This window comes from Morone saxatilis, unplaced genomic scaffold, assembly GCF_004916995.1.
Source record: "Morone saxatilis isolate NCDOM2014 unplaced genomic scaffold, NCSU_SB_2.0 Contig24, whole genome shotgun sequence".
In the NCBI taxonomy this organism is placed as follows: Eukaryota; Metazoa; Chordata; class Actinopteri; family Moronidae; genus Morone; species Morone saxatilis.
The window spans coordinates 17,229,111-17,248,451 of record NW_023339807.1 but is presented as its reverse complement, the minus strand read 5'-3'; the positions used below and the strand labels follow the sequence as shown (position 1 = coordinate 17,248,451).

General features: G+C 40.3%; 1 protein-coding gene across 1 annotated transcript in view; it reads right to left on the bottom strand.

Moving 5' to 3' along the window:
- Positions 1-3,084: 3,084 nt before the first annotated feature.
- Positions 3,085-19,341, bottom strand: part of clstn3 (calsyntenin 3) — a gene marked incomplete at its 5' end in the record, with an annotated part of 20,087 nt that continues 3,830 nt past the window's right edge. Inside the window, 16 exon segments of the mRNA XM_035672582.1 lie at positions 3,085-3,605; positions 3,692-3,876; positions 5,417-5,552; positions 5,805-5,950; positions 6,935-7,096; positions 7,323-7,549; positions 10,102-10,250; positions 11,079-11,227; positions 11,367-11,426; positions 12,222-12,381; positions 14,340-14,452; positions 15,045-15,332; positions 15,424-15,609; positions 16,744-16,893; positions 18,050-18,258; positions 18,445-18,655. Coding sequence (XP_035528475.1) covers positions 3,456-3,605; positions 3,692-3,876; positions 5,417-5,552; positions 5,805-5,950; positions 6,935-7,096; positions 7,323-7,549; positions 10,102-10,250; positions 11,079-11,227; positions 11,367-11,426; positions 12,222-12,381; positions 14,340-14,452; positions 15,045-15,332; positions 15,424-15,609; positions 16,744-16,893; positions 18,050-18,258; positions 18,445-18,655 — 2,681 coding nt within the window. The 3' untranslated portion in view covers positions 3,085-3,455.

The window sequence follows — 19,341 nt, the reverse complement described above, 5'->3', positions numbered from 1 at the left end:
ACGACAGGAAACACTCCACACCACTGTCCTTCAGGGAATACAGCACTGAGGTGGATTTCATCAGAAATCTCTGTAAATCACAGAGAGCTGAGGCAGTGCAAGGTGCCAGTGGTGCGAGAAGCCAAACCCGGCAAGAAACTACTTTGTTAGGCCTGCTGTATTCCCTGTTGTCAAACTGGCCTCCATCTGTCTTGGAGGATGTATTCAGTCTCGCTGCTTTGGTCTGATTCTGTGAGATAATGATTCCCCATTTGACAGACAGACAAACATATTTGTTTATTTATTAAAGTATTACCCCATGTATTCATTTAAAATATCATAAAGTGCAGCAAATCAGAAGTGTTGTTCAAAAACACCATTATCGAGGAAAAAAAGGTATAACTACAATGTAGAATTCACTTATTATAGGTAACTTATTTTGTGCACATTTCATTTAATATTGTATTTTAGGCGATACCATGATGCAGTGGTGGAAGATTCAGTATTCAGTTTAGTAAAAGTAGAAATCAAAACTATGTACAAATACTCAGTTGCAAATAAAAGTTCAAACTTTTATTTTGAAAGTTCAAGCTTTTATTTTTACCAAAATAAAAGTATGTCAATCTAGAATTAGTAAAAGTAAAAGTCACATGAACTATGACTGTTTACACTGAGGTCACGTTGCAAAGAATCAGACCTGAATCTGATTTGGACCACATATGAAAAAATCTGATCTCATTCATAATGAGCAAAAAAAAAAATTTCTAAACTTTTATTTTTACCAAAATAAAAGTTTTGAAGTAACATCAGCAAAATGTTAAGTGTAGGAAGTAGGCTAGTTATGCAAAATGACATCTTTCAGACTGCTATATTTATTATATGTATGGTGGTGGAACATAACTAAATACAGTTACTCACTACAGTACTTTACTTCAGTACAATATTGAGGTAGTTGTACTGAAGTATTTTTCTTTTAATTTCATACCTTATAATTCATCTACCTTATAGGCTTTACATTATTAGTAATGTTACATAAACACATGTTATAAAATATGATGGTTTAAATGAAAATGCCCCCAATAGTATAAAAAGCCTTGAAAAGCTCCGACATTATAATGCTTCCTACGTATGCATCAAGTATAGACCTATAACATTTTACTTTTTAACGATTACTATTAAGGTTACATTGTGTGTAAGCAGCATGTTAGTTGTAGTTGAAGGGGGTGGAGGTGGAGTTTGTTTTAACTACTGTTGATCAGTTTAATCTAAAATAGTGCTTTATAAATATAAATGTAGTAGAGTAAAAAGTACAATATTTCCTACTTAAATTTAAGCAGATGTATAAACTAATATTTAAGTGAAATACTTGAATAAGTGTACAGTTACATTCCCCCACTGTATGTAAGTGTTATGTTGTATAACTTGTCTATGAAACTGGTTATAGGCTTAATTATATAAAAAACACATTTTAAAAATATGTGATAAGTTATATTTTATATATAACCTCACCTTTTAAAATATAGTTTTACAATATTACAGCTTTATTTCAATTAGAACGCTGCTAACAAGAAAGCTCTCTCATGGAGACGTCATATAGTGTTTTTATTATGAATTTTGTAATGTTTTCTGACAGTTCTCAATAACAATTAGTCAGCATAATCCATGTCATCATTGTATCAATAATTACAGGTAATGTTCCAATAGTAACATAGTAATAATATAAGTTATTAATCAATGCAATGTTTATTCCTTCTTAACATCACACTCAAAAACGACAGGCTTTTATTTACTGACAGGTTTAGCACTGCACATTGATAGGCTACACAGACAGACAGCAAGAGACACAGAGGGAGAGGTGAAGGGAAGAGGTGGGGGAGGCAGGGGGGAGGGGGAAGGTGAGGAGAAGCACACAGTTGTACATTTATTGAACCAAAGATATCGGATGGAGTGAAATATAAAAGAAGAAAAAAAAGAAATTTTTTGAAATGTGAAAAATTTACCTGGAAGCAGGAAAGATAAAATGAGTGAGACGTATCACAACAATGTGCCCTCCTTTTTCTGTGAGTCAGATATTGACAAGTTCTTAAATTACAACAATATTACACACAAATTAAGAGACACTCATCAAGCCAGGGATTATCATCCTTATCACTACTACTATTATTATTATTATTATTATACTGTTTTCTGATGCTGTAAAGGTGATTACTCAAATGGATAAAAAAAAAAGATTGCAGAAAAAGAGTGGCTGCAATAATAATAGTAATAACAATAATATCATAATATTCATCATTGTATGTACAGAAAATTCATTACAATCAATACAATCAAAACTGCCCAAGCTGAGCTGACATTCTGGAAACAGCAGGGGTAGCATTATGGAGTGTGTATGTGTATGTGTGTGTGTGTGTGTTTGCATGTGACGTCTTGCAGTTATTGTAAGAGCAGTGTGCAGTGAGTGAAACAGTGCAGTGAGAGTCATTTAGAGACATTCCAGCGGTCACTGTGAGAAGGGGTCAGAGGTCAGGTTTACTGTAGATGGTGATGTTTTGTCACTTAATGGCACAAGCTGAAACTTTGCAAAGACTCCAATCTGAACCAGAAACCACAGAGACATTATATCATCGGAGTATTGCACGAGTACCGACTTGTGTAAAGGATGAGGTGTATGGTTGATAGTCCTCAAATCTTCTCATCTTATCATCAGCCCCACATAAAATATAGTCAAGAGCTGAAGCACTAAAGTAGTCACATTACCAAAAGAAAAATACCTGCAAGCTTAGTAGTTTTTTTTTTTGTTTTTATGGGTAAAGTGTGAGAGTGACCTTAATGTCTGACTCCACTGTCTTCACTCTGCGGTTAACGGTGGTCGAGGAATGTGTGCAGAGAGGATGCAGAGAGGGAGGGAAGGAGCTTGTGCACAGACTTCTTGAGTCAGTCTAATAAGGAAGTGCAGAGACATGTCGGGATCAAGGCTTTGTGTCTTTGCCTACAGATCTTTTCAAGGCCTGCGTGTTTTTCAGATTTTTTCCAGTTTTCTTTTTGTAAAGATTTCATTCTGTGTTCAATAACAAAAGATAGAATACAATCTTTTTTTTTTTTTTAAACAAAAAACAAAACGCAGTCTCATTCAACCAGTATTACACTATACATTAGACATGTTACCGTCTTGTGATTTAGAACTGGTGCAACACATACAATTTTGGTGGGGTTTGCTCAGGCGGTTAAATTACATTAACTGTATACATTGTGCCATTGAACATTTAGGTGGAGAACAACTGCCCCTTGTTGGCTATAGGTCACATATGGCGTTGAGTGTCAAGAGTATTACAGTGACTGTGTTGTGCGTAGTGTTTGTAAGCATACATTCCTTATACTAGTGGTGTCAGCAGTCGTTGATATTAAAAGTGTTGGAGTGTGTGACTGGTGGTCCGGTTTGTGGTTTCCATGAGAACTGGTGCGGAGACACAGGTGGCTCAGTAGCGACGGGCGTTGCCGTCCCTCCCCTCCTTCTTGATGATGATTCGCTGGTCGTCGCTGGCGTCATCAGGTGACTCTGCTACCTCCTCATCCTCTTCCACCTCTCCCTCCGTGTCCGCGGAGATGCCCATACGAGACTCATAGGACTGAGGGAGAGAGCGACGTGCGGATGAAGTGTGGTCATTTATTACCATCGCATCATTAAAACATCATTAACTTATCAGGTTTTTACCTCCATAGGGTTGACGATGATAGTCAGGGCGGAGTCGTCCCATTGGCTGCTACCCTCCTTAGCCCCGCCCCTGGCACCTTCACCGCGGCGATGGATGGAGCGAATTCGGAACACACCGAGGATCACCATGACAACCAGGAAACCCACACACACCATTATGATGACGGTGGCTGCTCCTGGTACCACTGTAAAAAACAAACAAACACAGTGATGATTATGTGTAATAAAATAAGAATAATAAAGGAAGTTTGGTGTTATATATATATATTCTTATTGTTAACGAATCCCATTGAAAGAACAAAGCCAACAATTAAAGTACTGTCTGTGTAGCCAAATGTCTAAGCCTGAGCTTCTCTGTGCCATAGAGCGCCATTATTGTCCAAAAACTATTAAAAACACGAGTGAGGCACACCCAATTACTGAATGCCTACGAGTTCATTAGAAGCTGTGCACAAAAATGTTCCCCACTGTGGGTATGAAAGCATGAAAAATCAAACTATTATCCAAACATTATCCAACCTAACTATCTCTTTAAAGGCACATTTAAAATCTGACATTTGCTGCAGTGTGCAGACTCTGTGGGCAACATGATTCAGTTTGAATAATCCCATCAGCTGTGTAGCTGTAGTTATTGCACAAATTAAACAGCAGAGGTACGGCAGACTATCACACTTTTATTAGTTGCCCCATCGTGTGCACTGTTCTTTACACTGGCTCTGCATGTTCAATCAGGCACCTGCCCGCGTCAGAGTTTTGCCGCAGCCCTTTATCACCAGTAGGTCTCTGGGATCTTTTGATTAACGTTTGTTGGTTGTTCCCTGCCCAAAGCATAAAGCTAAAGAAGACTATGCTTTTGAGGCTGCGGTTCCCAAACTTTGAAATTCTCTCCCTTTGGACTTAAAGGGGCCCTGTGGATATTTCTTGTAAACAAACTAAAGTTATGTTTACATTCAGTGTTACTCACCAAAACTCATTGTGTGGTATCCTTGAAGTTTAGTTGAGATTGCTTTTTCATAAAACATTTGCCAAGCGTAGTCTTTAAGTATTTTAATCCCAGGAATGTTTACATCTGTGTTTACTAGCTTGCAGTTGTCTCCTTCGCTGCCTCATATCTTGGCCTGTTACCGTCATCTCTTGATCAGTGTGTGACACCATTGGTAGGACTGTGTATGCATGTGCATGAGATAAACAAAACAGGGACCCACTTATAGAACAGATCCACTACTAAAGGTCTAAAACTTCACAGGGAACCTTTCAGACCTGTGAACACTTAAAAAGTCTTATTTTTTCTTTTATTATTTTTATTTCCTGGACTTTTCTGCCTTTAATGGATAGTGACAGCTAAATATAGACAGGAAAAGGGGGAGAAAGATGGCATGACACGCAGCAAAGGGCTACAGGCTGGAATCAAACTCAGGCTGCTGCGTAAGAATCAGAATCAGAATCAGAATCAGAAATACTTTAATAATCCAAGGTGTAAATTACTTAAATAAGGACTCAGCCTTAGTACATGGGGCAGGAAACAAGGTGGGAGACATGCAACAAAGATCTCCATCTTATAAACTGTGGATGCTGCGACCGCGTGGTACATACCCCAACCATTAGGCTACCCTATATTGTGAATGTTTTATATGTTCTTGTTATCTTTTATTGTGGGATTGTTAAGATGATGTATAATAACTTATTTAGTAAACTACAGGACAGGAAAACCAGATGAAATGTCACCTGAGTTGCGGTGAGGATTGGGCAGGGTGTGTCCACTCAGCTCTCCAGCGTGGTGGGATGGATGGAGAAACTGCTGCTGGGAGGCCAGCAGGTGGGACGGGTGGTACAGACTGTCCAGAGAGTGGAGGAAGTTCACCTGAAGGAGGGAGGAGAGAAGCAGAGAAGAAGAAAGGATGACCTCACGGCTATGTGGCTGTGTTGGTGCCTCGCAACATTCTGCAGTTCTCTCGGCTCTTTTCACAACAACTAATTAAAAATATGAAACTCCAATTTCTAGCTTTCACACATATACTGTTCACAAAGGTCAGGGCTGAACTTTCATGCTCATATCTAAAGGATATGTCTATTTTCATGTCACACCATAAGGTGTTATGTGAATTTTTCTCACCTCCAGAGTCAACTCATTGCTCGTATATCTGCCATTCATCTCAGAGCAGGACAGGCGGAACCGCCTCTCAAAGCGGGCTGAGCCTTTGGCTAGTCGGTAGCGGACTGAGCGAAGGACATCCTCGTACACAGAGATGGATTCGGCACCTGGAAGGAGCGAAGAAATAAAAGAGGACGGGAGAAAAAAAGGAGACAGGGAGTCAATAACTGCAGACAGGGGGAGGAGAGAAAAGGAGTCTGCAGCTACTTATTGACAGCTGGGGGTGGCTGTATGGGATGGATGACTTTACACTTTCAGGTCATTGGGAATCTGTTATATTGAATTTTAAAGAGCTGAGTGTAAAAGTTTTAAAGGCCCTGAAAAATTTTCTAAATCAGTGTTTTACTGTGAGATATCAGTCAACACACCAAAGTTTATATAGTTTGGAATATTTCAAATGAGACATTTCTGTATTTTGTGCTTTTCTTGTTTTTAACTAGGCAGGACTTGTTGGAGCAAGTCGATGTCACATATTTTGTGCACCAGTCAGTATTTAGCAATATTTGAACGTTAGCTGATTTTTGACTGTTTAACTCGTAAAAAAACAGCTAACAATGTGTTTTTCCCCAATGTAACTCTAACAACTGTTTAGTAATGACTATTTAAGGTTGCAGAGAAACACAAACAGACAATAAACAGACTATTTAAAGTTCCAGTGTGTAACATTTAGGAGGATCTAGAAAAACATACCTATGAATTTTATACAGAATATAAAATTCATAGGTATGTTTTTATTAGTGTTTAATCACCTGAAAATAAAAACTGTTGCATTTTCGTTACCTTAAAATTAGCCCTTTTTATCTACAGAGGTAGTGGGTCCTCTTCCACAGAGGCCACCATATCAAACCACCATGTTTCTAAAGTACGGACAAACCAAATACTAGCTCCAGATAGGGCGTTTTGCTGTATTCAAATGGTTGCAATCTGCAACTTCACCACTAGATGCCACTAAATCCTTCACACTGGTGCTTTAATTCAGATTTATAGACACATTTTGTGTCTGGATATTTTTAACGTTTATTATGCTATCCTAGTTTAAAAAAAACAAGACGATTTTCTATGACAGTTTTGAGTGTCTTTATGCACAGTACCTGTGATGGCAATATAAGCGGTAGTATTGATGATTTCCAGCCCCCTCTCTCGCACAACATCCATGTCTACCAGAAGCTCCTCCCTCTCAGAGTTTAGCTCCTCCCCTAGCGGTTGGACCTCACAGCCATCCAAAGTGTGGGCCACGGCGTCGGACATCAGAGCTAAGAGGCGGTGGAAAGGTGACAAATGACAACATCATTTAAATCATCATAATAAATTTAAGAAACAAAGGAGGCAGACCACAAATGCTCGTCTCAACTCACTTACATATACAGATGTATAGACAAGTGTTTGAGGACTATGGGCTAAACAAACATGACAAATCTTTGAAATCTCCTTAAATTATTCCATAAATAAAGCATTGGGGTTACTTAATCTGGGACTCACCTCCGCCCTCCATCCCCTGTGCAGCCGTGTTGACAGCATGGGACAAGGAACAGACAATTCGGAGCTCAGGGAAAAGGGGGACACCACGGGGACCTTCAAACTCAGGGGCAGGACGAGCCAGATGAGGGCCGACCCCAGACAGGGAGATCTGAGGGGCGTCAGGCTGGAGAACCACCAGGTATCCTTCCAGCTGCTTGAGGGACAGGCAGCTCTCCTCGTTGAAACATCTGGCAGGAAGGAAGGAAGTGTGTGTCGTCAGAAACAGAAAGATAGATAAAAGGAGATGTGAAAACTGCCATTGGTTAGATAACTCAGCAGTCTGCGGTGTATGCCGAAGCAACCTTTTTGCCACGCTAGCAATGTGGCTTTGTTGGTTGGTCCAGACTAAAATATCTCTGCAAATCACTGGACATTCATGATGCCCAGACAATAAATCCTACTGACTCTGCTGATCCCCATCCTCTAGCGCCACACTGAGGCTGACATTTTTGTTTTGTTTACTGAAATATCTCTCTATCAGGTGGATAGCAATGAGATTAGGTTCAGACATTATAGAGTGCTGAAAGGATGATGTATTTTTGTAGGCCAACCCGGACATTAACAGTGCCCTCGTTCCCTAGACAGAAAGAAACAGTTTATGACACTTACTTGTTATGTTCAGCAAGATAATCTCCACAAATGAACACCACTTTTATGAGCTTTGAAGCGTAAATGCAATCACCATTAGTAAAAAGCAAAAGCTAGGCTATAAACTACACTATGGTTAGTTGTCTCATTAAGCTTATTTCAGGCATGTAATCAAAAACCCATTGACGAGGCAACCAGAGGAGCAAACATCCTAACTAATTTCTCAAAGATGAGGAGTGGTAAACTCAACTCTTTCTAACACCCCCAGATTTTAATTTTCTCATCATATTTGTTCAGCTCGGACTGACACAGACTGACTCACTTGAGGCAATTTATCAGACTTTTCCCAGCTCCCTCTAGAGCCACAAAAAAGGCTTTTACAACCCCTTTTCACGTGATAATCCCCAAGACCTGTTACCAGACCGATGACATGTTAGCATTGTTAGCGTGCGAACATTTTCCACGTGTTAAACTAAGATGGTCATCATCATCATCGCTGTGCTGATGTTAGCATTTAACTACAAGCATCACTAACATGACTGTAGACTCTGCCCTCAAATTAGCAGCACTGTGGCTGACTGATGTTAAAAAAGTTGGCACGATGAACGAGTACAAAAAGCTCTAAATCCAGTGTTTTCTCAATCTAGTTCCCTAATTTCACTGTGACTGTGTAGTCCGTGGTGACACTTAAAATAGCAAATGTCAAACCACAGTAGCTCTGCCATTGCAAATTTAATTTCCCTGCCAGAAAAGGGAGAGCAAATCAGATTGATGACAGGCTGCTTACATATATTTATTCATCTGCACTATAATTCAGCATCATATTTGAAGGGAGGGATTAAGCAAAGTGTGTGTGTGTTTGTGTCTGTGTGTGTGTTACATTTCCACTATCAGAGTGAGCAGCTGCTTCTATCGGCCTCTCCAGAAGGGCCTGCTGTTCAGCCATCTGGGTAACTCCTGGCCTAAAATCAGTCTAATCTTCACACACACAATAAAACAAGCTGGAGAAAAAAAAAAAAAACTCTAGAACACTTGAGCAGAAACCAAGAAAAAAAATCTGTCCATGACCTTGAATCATTGGGAACAGTCCGTGGAAGAAAAAAAAAAAAAACTCCAGCACCGACTTGTGGCCTGGTAATCAGTTTAATCTTATAAACATGCAACAAAAACAACAGTCCCAGAAGGCAGTAATAAGAATATCTGCACAGGCTGAGAGGTTGATGAGATCTGATTTGTCGGCAGGCGGCTAGTTTAAGTATAAAAGCACAATATACCACACAGTATATGCACTGGACTGTACTTTCCAAGGTGAATTAATAATTCATCAGCTAAAATTGACTGCTAAAGCCAGAGAGCCAGTTCGCAGTTGTTAAGCATGGTTGAGCACTGACCCGGAAACAGAGTTTGTGTGCTTTTTTATTTTCACAGTCAGGTGATTCAGTGTGACGCCCACTGAACCAGGGATTCTTGTGCTGTCAGTGTGTCTGGCAACATTAAGGATATAAAAAGGAAAACATCTTGGCAGTAAGAAAATAAGTGAGTATAATGATGAGGGACAAACAGGAATGACTCTTCTTATTTAAACTGGGCGAGACCTAAAAAGGGGAACAACTGAAACTGTTGCTTGGAGTTAATCCTTGAACAACCTCAGTTACTATAAAACCAGGCAGATTGAATTTTGCACCTGTAGTCAAAGCAAAAGTTACTTGAACTAAGAGATAAGATATTCCTTGTTATCTCTTGCTTTGACATACTCTGTATATAATCATCACTTCACTAAGAAACACCAGTTCTTATCACAGCTGAGGCAAGGTCCATGTTTGATGAGTTAAATGGCAAAGGAGTAAGCAGCAGCAGAGTTCAGAGAGTGACACTTGATTAGCCTGCTACAGACTCACTCACTTGTGATGTCCAGAGATTTCCAGTGTGATCATTTATATTTGTGGTGTCACTTCCCTTCCTCATATTCTGTTGATTCAGTTAGTTTCTTGTGTCATGCTCTTGGTTGCAGTTACATTACATTCACACTACTGTCAGTATCAGTATCGCTGCCTCTTCTATAACTGATTTTTATCTGCATGGTTGTTGACACCCAACTGTAAAAAAAAAAAAAAAAGAGCTCTTATCCATATATGTATGTGTGTTTTTGTACCTGAGTGAGGTGGTTAGTTTGAGGGGTCGGACTCCGGGGGTGGCGAAGCGTAGAGAGTTTCTGTAGGTGACCTGCTGCACTGCACGGTTAAAGCTTTCAATGTCGTCTCCCTCCAGCACTAACACAGACTGGCTGGGGTTCACGTGAACCTGCAAGGTCAGAGAAGAGGCATTCAATAGCAAAGAAATAATAGTATTACCTTTTGGCCCTTTTTACACAGTAGTATTAATATACACTCTGAGTAATCATATAAAACAAAAATGTAAAAAGTATAAACACACCGAACCACCACTAGAGGAGGTTAGAAACACAATTTGTGTTTGCAATTAAAGGACAGGCCCACAATTGTTCAGGTTGCTGTAATAATTCCTCCTGTTGAGACTTGACAAATTGTGAAACTATTGTTTAATCTATAACTCCTTAACATAATGCAATAGAACAACAAACAAAACAAAAAACACCACAAACTTGTAGCTAATCAGCAAGTGATGATGCATTTCCTGTTATGATTAAAATTTCGATTTAGGTTTCGATCGAGGTTTTTCTTAACAGGGTGTTGATTGGTTTTGGATTTCTAGGTTGGGTACTTAAAGCCAGAAAGGGTTAAATGAGGTGTTAGATCTGAGCTCAGTGGGTTATTTGTAAATAATAACTAATTTTTTTGAGAACAAAATGAATTTTATCTAAATGAGGAATGTAGTAAAGTCAACCAAAGACTGATTATTTACCCTTGTAAATGTATTCATCTCCTAAAAGCCAACACAGTAAATGTTATTCTACAAAGATGATGGTAATATTGTTTTAAACATAGCTGAAAACCTCTGGTGATTAAAGCATGTTGTACTGAAGAAGAGTAGTGTAACACGTTTTAATTAGACAAACTTTTGAACGGGGTTCATTCCAGATCTTAAAAGGAACTCTTTTAACATCCTCTCTCTCTGTATAACATGGCAGTCTTTTGTTCTCTGAGGCATTACCTTCATACCAGAGCCCAGAGTCTCCAGGTCTCCGAAGTCCAGACCCTCCCTGCAGGCGTACAGACATTCAACCACACTGTGAGGCTCCACGCTCCCGGGGCGTACCGTCACCCCCGACAACAGGCCATGGTAACCACCGACATACTTCACTAAAGACAGCAACACAGTCCAGTATGAACACCACATTTATATTCAAATGAGCACATAAAGAATACACCAACAATGACACAGCAAAATAAACAGACTGCACACCCAGACTGCACAACACTGTGAAAACAGGGAGGTCACCTGAGTCTTTACCCTCTGGGATTGTGTTGTTTAGTATCTCTTTCTGCTTCTCTTCAGGCTCTGCAGTGAAAACAAGTGAGGGGCAAAGAGGAACAGAAAAAGAGAAAACAATAAGGCACACGGAGAAAGATACTTAACTGTAGTAAGGTATGAAAATAAAGTGAGAGGAAGACTGAAGGTGCCAGAAACTGACAGGAAGAACGAAAATAAAAAAATAACACGAGCAGGCACGAGTGAGAAAATGCAAGCAAGAAAATTGTAGACGATATTCAAAAATGCACCATCTCCTCATTATCTTGCAGCAGCTGTTGCCAAGCAGGCAGCAGAGAGACTTTCACTGTGTTTGAGAGTGTAAGACCATGAATGTGTGTGTGTGTTTCACTGCTAATTGGCAGAGTTTCCCAATTTAACCAGCGGTTCGGGTGTAAGTGGCTGATAGCTGTCTGGGCCTCATGTTGTTATGCTGCCCTGAATAATTGATAAGTCAGTTATATTATTAGCCCCCAAAGACAAAATGCATCAACCAAATGATAACTGAGTGAAATGAGGAAGTGAAAATGGGAAAATGTCCCAGCCGATTGTCTTAAGATGCCTTATGAGGGTTCGTGAGTCGCAGGTGCTTATGCCAGAAATGGCAGCCCACTATCTTTGGTGCCGTGTGATTTAAACGACATTTCAGTGACGGAGGAAGCAAACTGCACAATTGCTGCACATAGCATTTATGCAAAAAAGAGAGAGAGAAAAACAGGATTGCTCACTCTCTGCTTGCATTCATTTCCGTCAAAATCCATCATTAAACCAGAATAAAATATATGTCAGTGGTGGATTCGCTGAGCATAAATTACGGCGTTATACCCCAGCAGGCGCCGATGAACATCCTCTGGCGGGGGGCAGGGTTGGGGATGGCTCCGTTGTCGTGGATGAGGGCAGGGTCGAAGGTCACACCATCGACATACAGGGTCACTGACGGGAACTGGACGCTGAGTGAAAGATGATGCCACTCGCTGTCACACACCTGTTGGACAGAGATAACATGGAGTCAGTGTGAGCTGGAACAAAAGGTGGATCATCTTGCAAGGGGGTGAAGGTCTGGACATGCACTGGTTTGTGGATATCAGAGGTGGAAGAAGTATTCAGATCTTTTACTTAAAGAAACAGATGCTGATTGTAACCCCTCGCCTCACCCAAGCGTGTTGGAGAACCTACTGTGGCCATGAAACTCACAAGAAAGGCAAAAAGGACCTATCTGGAGCCAGTGTTTGGCTTGTTTGTTCTTGGCTACTGTAGAAACATGGCGGTTTAACATGGCGGCCTCCATACACGAGGACCCGCTCCCTCTGTAGATAATAACGGCTCATTCTAAGGTAAAAAAAACACAGCGAGTTTTATTTTAAAGTGATTATACACTAAAACATACCTATGAATATTATATTCAATTTCTGCCAATAGATCCTCATAAATGTTACAAACTGGACCTTTTAATGTTTCATGTTTTTTTTCTATGAAGCAGTTTGTAAAAGTACCAATACAGCAATGTAAAAATAATCTGCTACAAATAAAGATCCTGCATTCATAATCCTACTTAAACAACAAAAGTACATACAAGTACACACAAGTATTATCTGTAAACTGAAATATTATTATAGATTACTCCAAAGGGTCGCAAGATAAATCTGAGGGGTTGTGAGAAAATGAATGCAGCAGGAAGAAAGAAAAATAAAGCTCTGTTATACAAATGGTTTCGCTTTATGGACGTTTCTTTGTGAATTATTGGATGATTTTATCTCTTTGGGCCTCAAACAGTTATTTAAGATTTAAGAAGTCATCTGTGACAACGTGACAAGTGGCCCCAACTAGACACTTGTAAGGGGAGACATCCAAAAAGGTTCAAAGCCACTGGTTTATTTTTTAACCATGTGTTAGAGTTGATAAACTCTTTTATATGTGTGTGTTGAATTCTTATGTAAAATATGAAAAGTTACATGCAACTGTAGCTGTCAGATAAAGTTAGTGGAGTAAAAACTATAATATTTTCCTTTGAAATGCAGTGGAGTATATCAAATCATCATATCATGAAATGGAAATACTCAAGTAAAACACAAGTCATTGTACTGAAGTAAATGTACTTCCACCATCTCAAGAAATTCCTGTACACATTTGTCTGATCTTTCTCTACAGAGAGGGCAACGACGGAAGGAATACAAAGAAGAATGAAGGGAATTATAAAGACAGAGGGGCAGGAAAGAAAGACCAGGGTAATAAGATATCGTGGTTCAGACAGGGGGATTTGACAAATCTTCTCTGTATCAGCTCAGCATCCTTTAATCCATGCTGCTTCAATCTGTCTGGGACCAGTGGCTTCAGTCAAAACAAACCCCCTTCTGCCCCCCCACACTAAACCACACATGCTTCAGGTATGTCACTTTGCTGCATGGAACCATTTTACATATTTTTATGTTTCCTGCACCGCTGCATGCATGCATCACCGTTAACCTTCACATGCATGTTTTGGATGATAAATATATATAATAATAATGTGCCCAGCTGAGATATTTTACCACTTTTACCACATTTTTTTTTCTTACTGGGAACTTCAAAATACTTAATTTATTTGATAAAAACATAAATGGATTTCGTGAATATGGAGTTATACTGAGTTGGCTGTTTACATAGAGACATTTAAAGTAGCCAGTTACTTGGAGAAAGCCGTGGAGGTGAGAAAAAAGCCCTTAATTAGGATAAACTTTGGGCTTGTAGCAGTTCTTTTCATGTGAGTTTTTGCCACATAATCATTTGAAAGTACATAAAAGTACTTATAATGATGCAATTGGTGCTCTTAGTTTCTTCTTTTGTTTTGTGTATTCGGGGAAGATGTTGCATTCCATCCATTTTAATTCAATTTCAAGGTATAAATACAAAAGAAACAAGTGCAAGTGAGAACATCAAAGCTAAGAGTTGCAGTTCCCCCAGTACCTGCTCCAGTTTCCACAAGAACTTGACGGGCCGTGCGGCTGAGACGTCGGGCCAGTAGAAGAGAGAGAGGCGGCAGCCATGGACGGAGAGGGAATAGTGGGAGAAGGAGTCATCTGTACAGGAACAGAAAATAATTGGTGGGTCAGTGTAGTCTTGTCAAACTGTCTCAAAGCAAGAATTTCTTCAGAGAATAATCACAGGAAGGAATAAAAAAAAAAGTGCACAGCGTTTATTATAGATTTTAATCTTTGTTTTATCTTCCTCACTTGTGAATTTTATCACGGTTTTTACCGAGGGAAGGTTTGCTGAACGTGCTGCTTTTTTGAACTGCAGCCCAGTTGAAAGTATTTACGTGAAACACAAAATATTCTGCCTTGCACAATTACAGTGCTTTACTGTTCTTCTGCTGTCCACTTGGCTGCTCATGTGGAGCAGCTGGGTTTCAAGTGTCTCTCTCAAGAGCACCTTGATAGTAGTTGTTGAAGCTATAAACAGTTTAACTTTTTTTTTTTTCCCCTGCAGTTCTGGGGATTTGAGTGCTTAACCTTCTGGGGGTGTTAGTTGTCGGATGAGTGAATGAAGTTTCCCTTACCAAAATAGCACACTACATTGTCCACACATTTGAAAACACTTCCTTCCACATACTTCCATACTTCCACATTCCTTTAAATGCTTTGAAAATCATCACTAAATGATATAACGCACCGTTCCTGACAGTACTGCACACAATAGTCTCTTCCTCCTTGCGATTTCCTCGGGTCTGAGTGGTCGACGGCTGGATGTTGGCGCCACCCCTGCGCATCCACAGTTGCAGGGTGAAGTGGTCGCCCGATAATGCTGTGACGACCGAATCCGGCACGACGGCGACATGGTTGGATCCGTTGAAGGAGAAAACCAGAGATGAATCTGAAGAGGGGAGAGTGGGCAGAGCTGAGGTCCAGTTGGCAGCAGGAGAAGGAGGTGGGAGGAGGTCTACCTCACCCCTGACAGCACCTGATGAAGGAAAGAAAGAGATGATATTAATAATAAAAAAAGGATCCTGCCCTCTGAATATTCACATTTTTATCTGTTAACCAGAACTCACCACACAGTCGTCGCACAGATCGGTCAGAGTAGCTGTCTCTATCGCAGCCCTTCCCAATGTGGCCAGTCTGGAGCTCTACGGTGGCCTGGATGTTCCACACAGTCTCTTCACAGGTCTCCAGATGCAGGCTGGGGAACAGGGGGATGCTACCTGACCCAGGTGTGTACTCCACACGCTTGGTCCATCCTGAAAAAAGGTAACATGACATGCCAATCACAGCCTGACCCTCTTTCATACAACTTTTAGATTAAAAAATGATGAGAACTTTATGAGAAGGAGCAAATAATATATGCATGACATTTATGAAGAGGTGGAGCCCTATTAAAGAGATATGGTTATTTACCTCCCACACATTCATACTTTCTCTAATTACTGGCGCCTTATTTTTAAGGTGTTTATACCTGAATAACTGTCAAAGCTGCTGGAAACTGACATGTTAAAATGCAGAGGTGGCAAAAGTACACATATTCTTTACTAGTAGTAGTTCCAGATACTTGTACTGTAAGTATTCAACTTCTTTACTCAAGTAAACATGAAAAACTGTAGGCTCTAAAATGTCCTTATAGTATAAAAGTAAAGTAAGTACTTGGTTTCTCTAAAGGAAATTTCTACTGGCCGTTTTTGTTCAAATCTCTCCAAATAGAGTCTTCCTTTGTTTTTGATTTGTTATTTCATGCACCAATGATGATGATGCAAAATAATAATAATTGATAATTTCCCTCAAAAGCATTAAAACTGAAGTAATGAGCCTGTTTTGAAAATGTAAGAACTAGAAAGTGCAGATAATTGTAGGGGGTAAAAGTAAAAAGTTGTCAGAAAAATAAATACTACAAGTACAGATACCTGAAAAAACTACTTAAGTACAGTAACAAAGTATTTGTACTTAGTTACTTCCCACTGTTATCCTACTGTTAAAATGTGAGATTGTGTTGATATTGGTCTGCACTTCTGAAATTAAAATAATAATCCACAAACCAGAAAGTCTGCTAGTAAACTGTGCCTGCTCCTCCTGTAGAGGAATCTAATGTCAGGGAAAGTGTAGAAGTAGTATGTATGATTCTATAAATACATTGTCACAGTTTAATTAATTACCTTCCCTTGATATTACTTAGCATCAGCACTACCACTTTAAAACTCAGCTCTTTATATAAACATGCTAATGTGATTCATCCGAACAGCAGCCCACGCACATTCCAACTAAAACTGATACTTTCAACCAAAAAAAGCAGCAGATAAAACGACTAAAACACATCTCTGAAGCCTCACAAGAGTTCTCCGAGGAAGATAATCAGGACAGAAAGAGAGAGTGACATTGTTTACCGATCCAGCCGGGTTTGCAGGACGGCTTGACCGTGATGACAACCTGGGCGTCAGCCTGAGCGCGGTTCTTTCCACAGTCGAAGGCAGTCACCCAGAAGGTGTGAACACGCTGACGCTTCGAATCCAACGGCTCTGTGTTCTTAATGTTACCTAGGAGACGAAGAGAGACAAAGAAGGAAAGGATGAGAAATAATGAAACAAAGAATAAAAGGGAAACAGAAATAGAAAGGGGTTAGTCATCAACAACAAGCTTTGGTAATTGAAAGCCCGGCACGAATGAACACTCATTGATAAAGCGTCTAACACTGCACAGTAACAAAGCCCTTATCCCGCTCAGCGCACTACATTCAGGAGCAGAAAGAGAAAGAGCAAAAAAAACAGAGGAGGATAAATTGCGCAGAGCAAAATGAAAACTGAAGGGTTTTTCCTGTTTTAAAGAGATAAAAGGTAACAGCGAGTAACAGTGATAGGCTGACAGCGCTCAGCACGCCAGCTGTCAAACAATAGGTAAGACAGAAGATGCTGTGACATGGCGAGAGGAGAGACAGAGGGATGAAAGAGATAGTGGGAGCAACAGAAAAGACAAAGTAAGGAAAAAAGAAAATAGACAATGACAAGCCCACAGCATCTAAACAAGGTTGGAACAAAAGGTCTCTGTGCTGCTGTACCAGTCTGACCCCAAAAAAAAGAAAGGAGCTGCTCATCCTCCGCAAAACCCACGACGTCCACCACGATTCTGCAGAGTCATACTAAAACAGGGTCCTCCTCAGCTGCTGTGTCACATTTGAATTGATCTCCCACCACCAGCCAGCCAGCCAGTCAATGGATACAAAAATGACAAAGAGGAATTTAGGGAATCTACAAGCTGCCAGGAAACAAAAAAAAGCACGCCATATTAAACCAAACAGCTGCTGCAGTGTTTATGCAGAGACAGAACAATAGTCTACCCACACAAAGTCTATTTTGACATCTTTTAGTTTCACCTGTGAGAGGAATTAAGTACCTGCAATTCGCTCTGTCGCTATGTAGACATCAATATCTCAGCAGCGCCTGGTGTGTGTGTGTGTTTTTATCATGCATTGAGGACATCCGGCGTTTAGGAGCTGAATGCTGAACTGAATATTGAATTTAGTGATTCTATTTGCAACCGAGGCCACACAGAGCAGATAGAGCAGGCAGCATAAAAGGAAAATAATATGGTGACTGGTGGGGATATTGTATTTCTCTAGCAGAGGAAGACAAATATTAATAGGTCTGCGAGTCCAACACCCGTTGATTTACTGCCACAAGATAAAACACATCTCACCATCGTTGTCAATAGCGAAGGGCACATTGGGAGTGATGATGTCATAGAAGCAAATCTGGCTGTACTGCGGGGAGCAGTCGGCGTCCAGAGCCTCCACACGCACGATTCGGTCAAACAGACGCCCTTCTGGGACTGAAGCCTCGTAGCGACGCTCAACGAACACGGGGGAGAACTCATTGACGTCGTTTACACGAACATGCACGGTGGCCCTGAGGGTAGGAGGAGTGGGAAGCAAAAACACAAGCAGAGAGAGATGGATCATTGTAACAACAGGAAGCAGAAAATGGCTGGATGGTCTTTATAGTGCCCAGCCAGAGGATCCTCAGATACGGACTGTAATTACTGTTAAAAACGTTAAATATCTGCTGATTGAACTGAGAGGAGAGTTGACTAACTTGTGGGATTTCTTGCTGTTGACTCCATCAGGTCCCTCTCCGCAGTCGTAGGCCTGGATGGTGAAGCTGTGCTCCCGCTGGCTCTCACAGTCCAGAGGCTCCTTGGACCGGACCAGACCCTCGCCAGTGGAGCGGTCCAGAACCACTGCCTCAAACTGGACTGAACCTGAACCCGAGGGGCCATTATGAACCCTGAAACCACAGATTTCACCTGGGAGAAGGGAGGGAGACGGTGTGAAATTATAGACACTATGGATCCAAGTTTACTGACATATCCGGTATCTGTTTAGTTTTCATCATTCTCTGACTTGGAGAAAGTTATTTATTCTTTTATTTTCCTTTGAATTAATTATTGTAGCTCTTACAAAATGTTGCTCTTAACAAATAAACAAGATTATACAATCCCTGATTTACCCTCTTTGTATTGGCTTCCTGTTGATTTGTGAATTGATTTTTTTAGGTTTTACTCATTACTTTAAAAGCACTCTGGCTCCAGCATACGTTTGTGAGTTTTGTGCCCAAACATACCTGCACTCAACCTTAGATCCTGCCGCAAAACTCTCTAGACTCAATAACTAAAGGAAATTGTGTATTTCCTGTCAGCGCCCACAAACTTTGGCACAGCCTTTTAAGTTATTCCTTTAAATCTATACTGTATTAAGTAGTCTTTCTGTGTCCTGTCACATCTTTTTATTGTCCCAATCATTTGTGGACCAGTGTGTCGGGATTTAGTGGCATCTACTTTAGTTGCAGAATACAACTAACTGAACACCACACTTTGTCCATTCTGCGCTACTGTAGAAACATGGCAGACTCCTCAGCATCTGTAGATAAACACAGCTCATTCTAAGCTAACGAATAAACAACGATTCCTATATTAGGTGATTATACACTAAT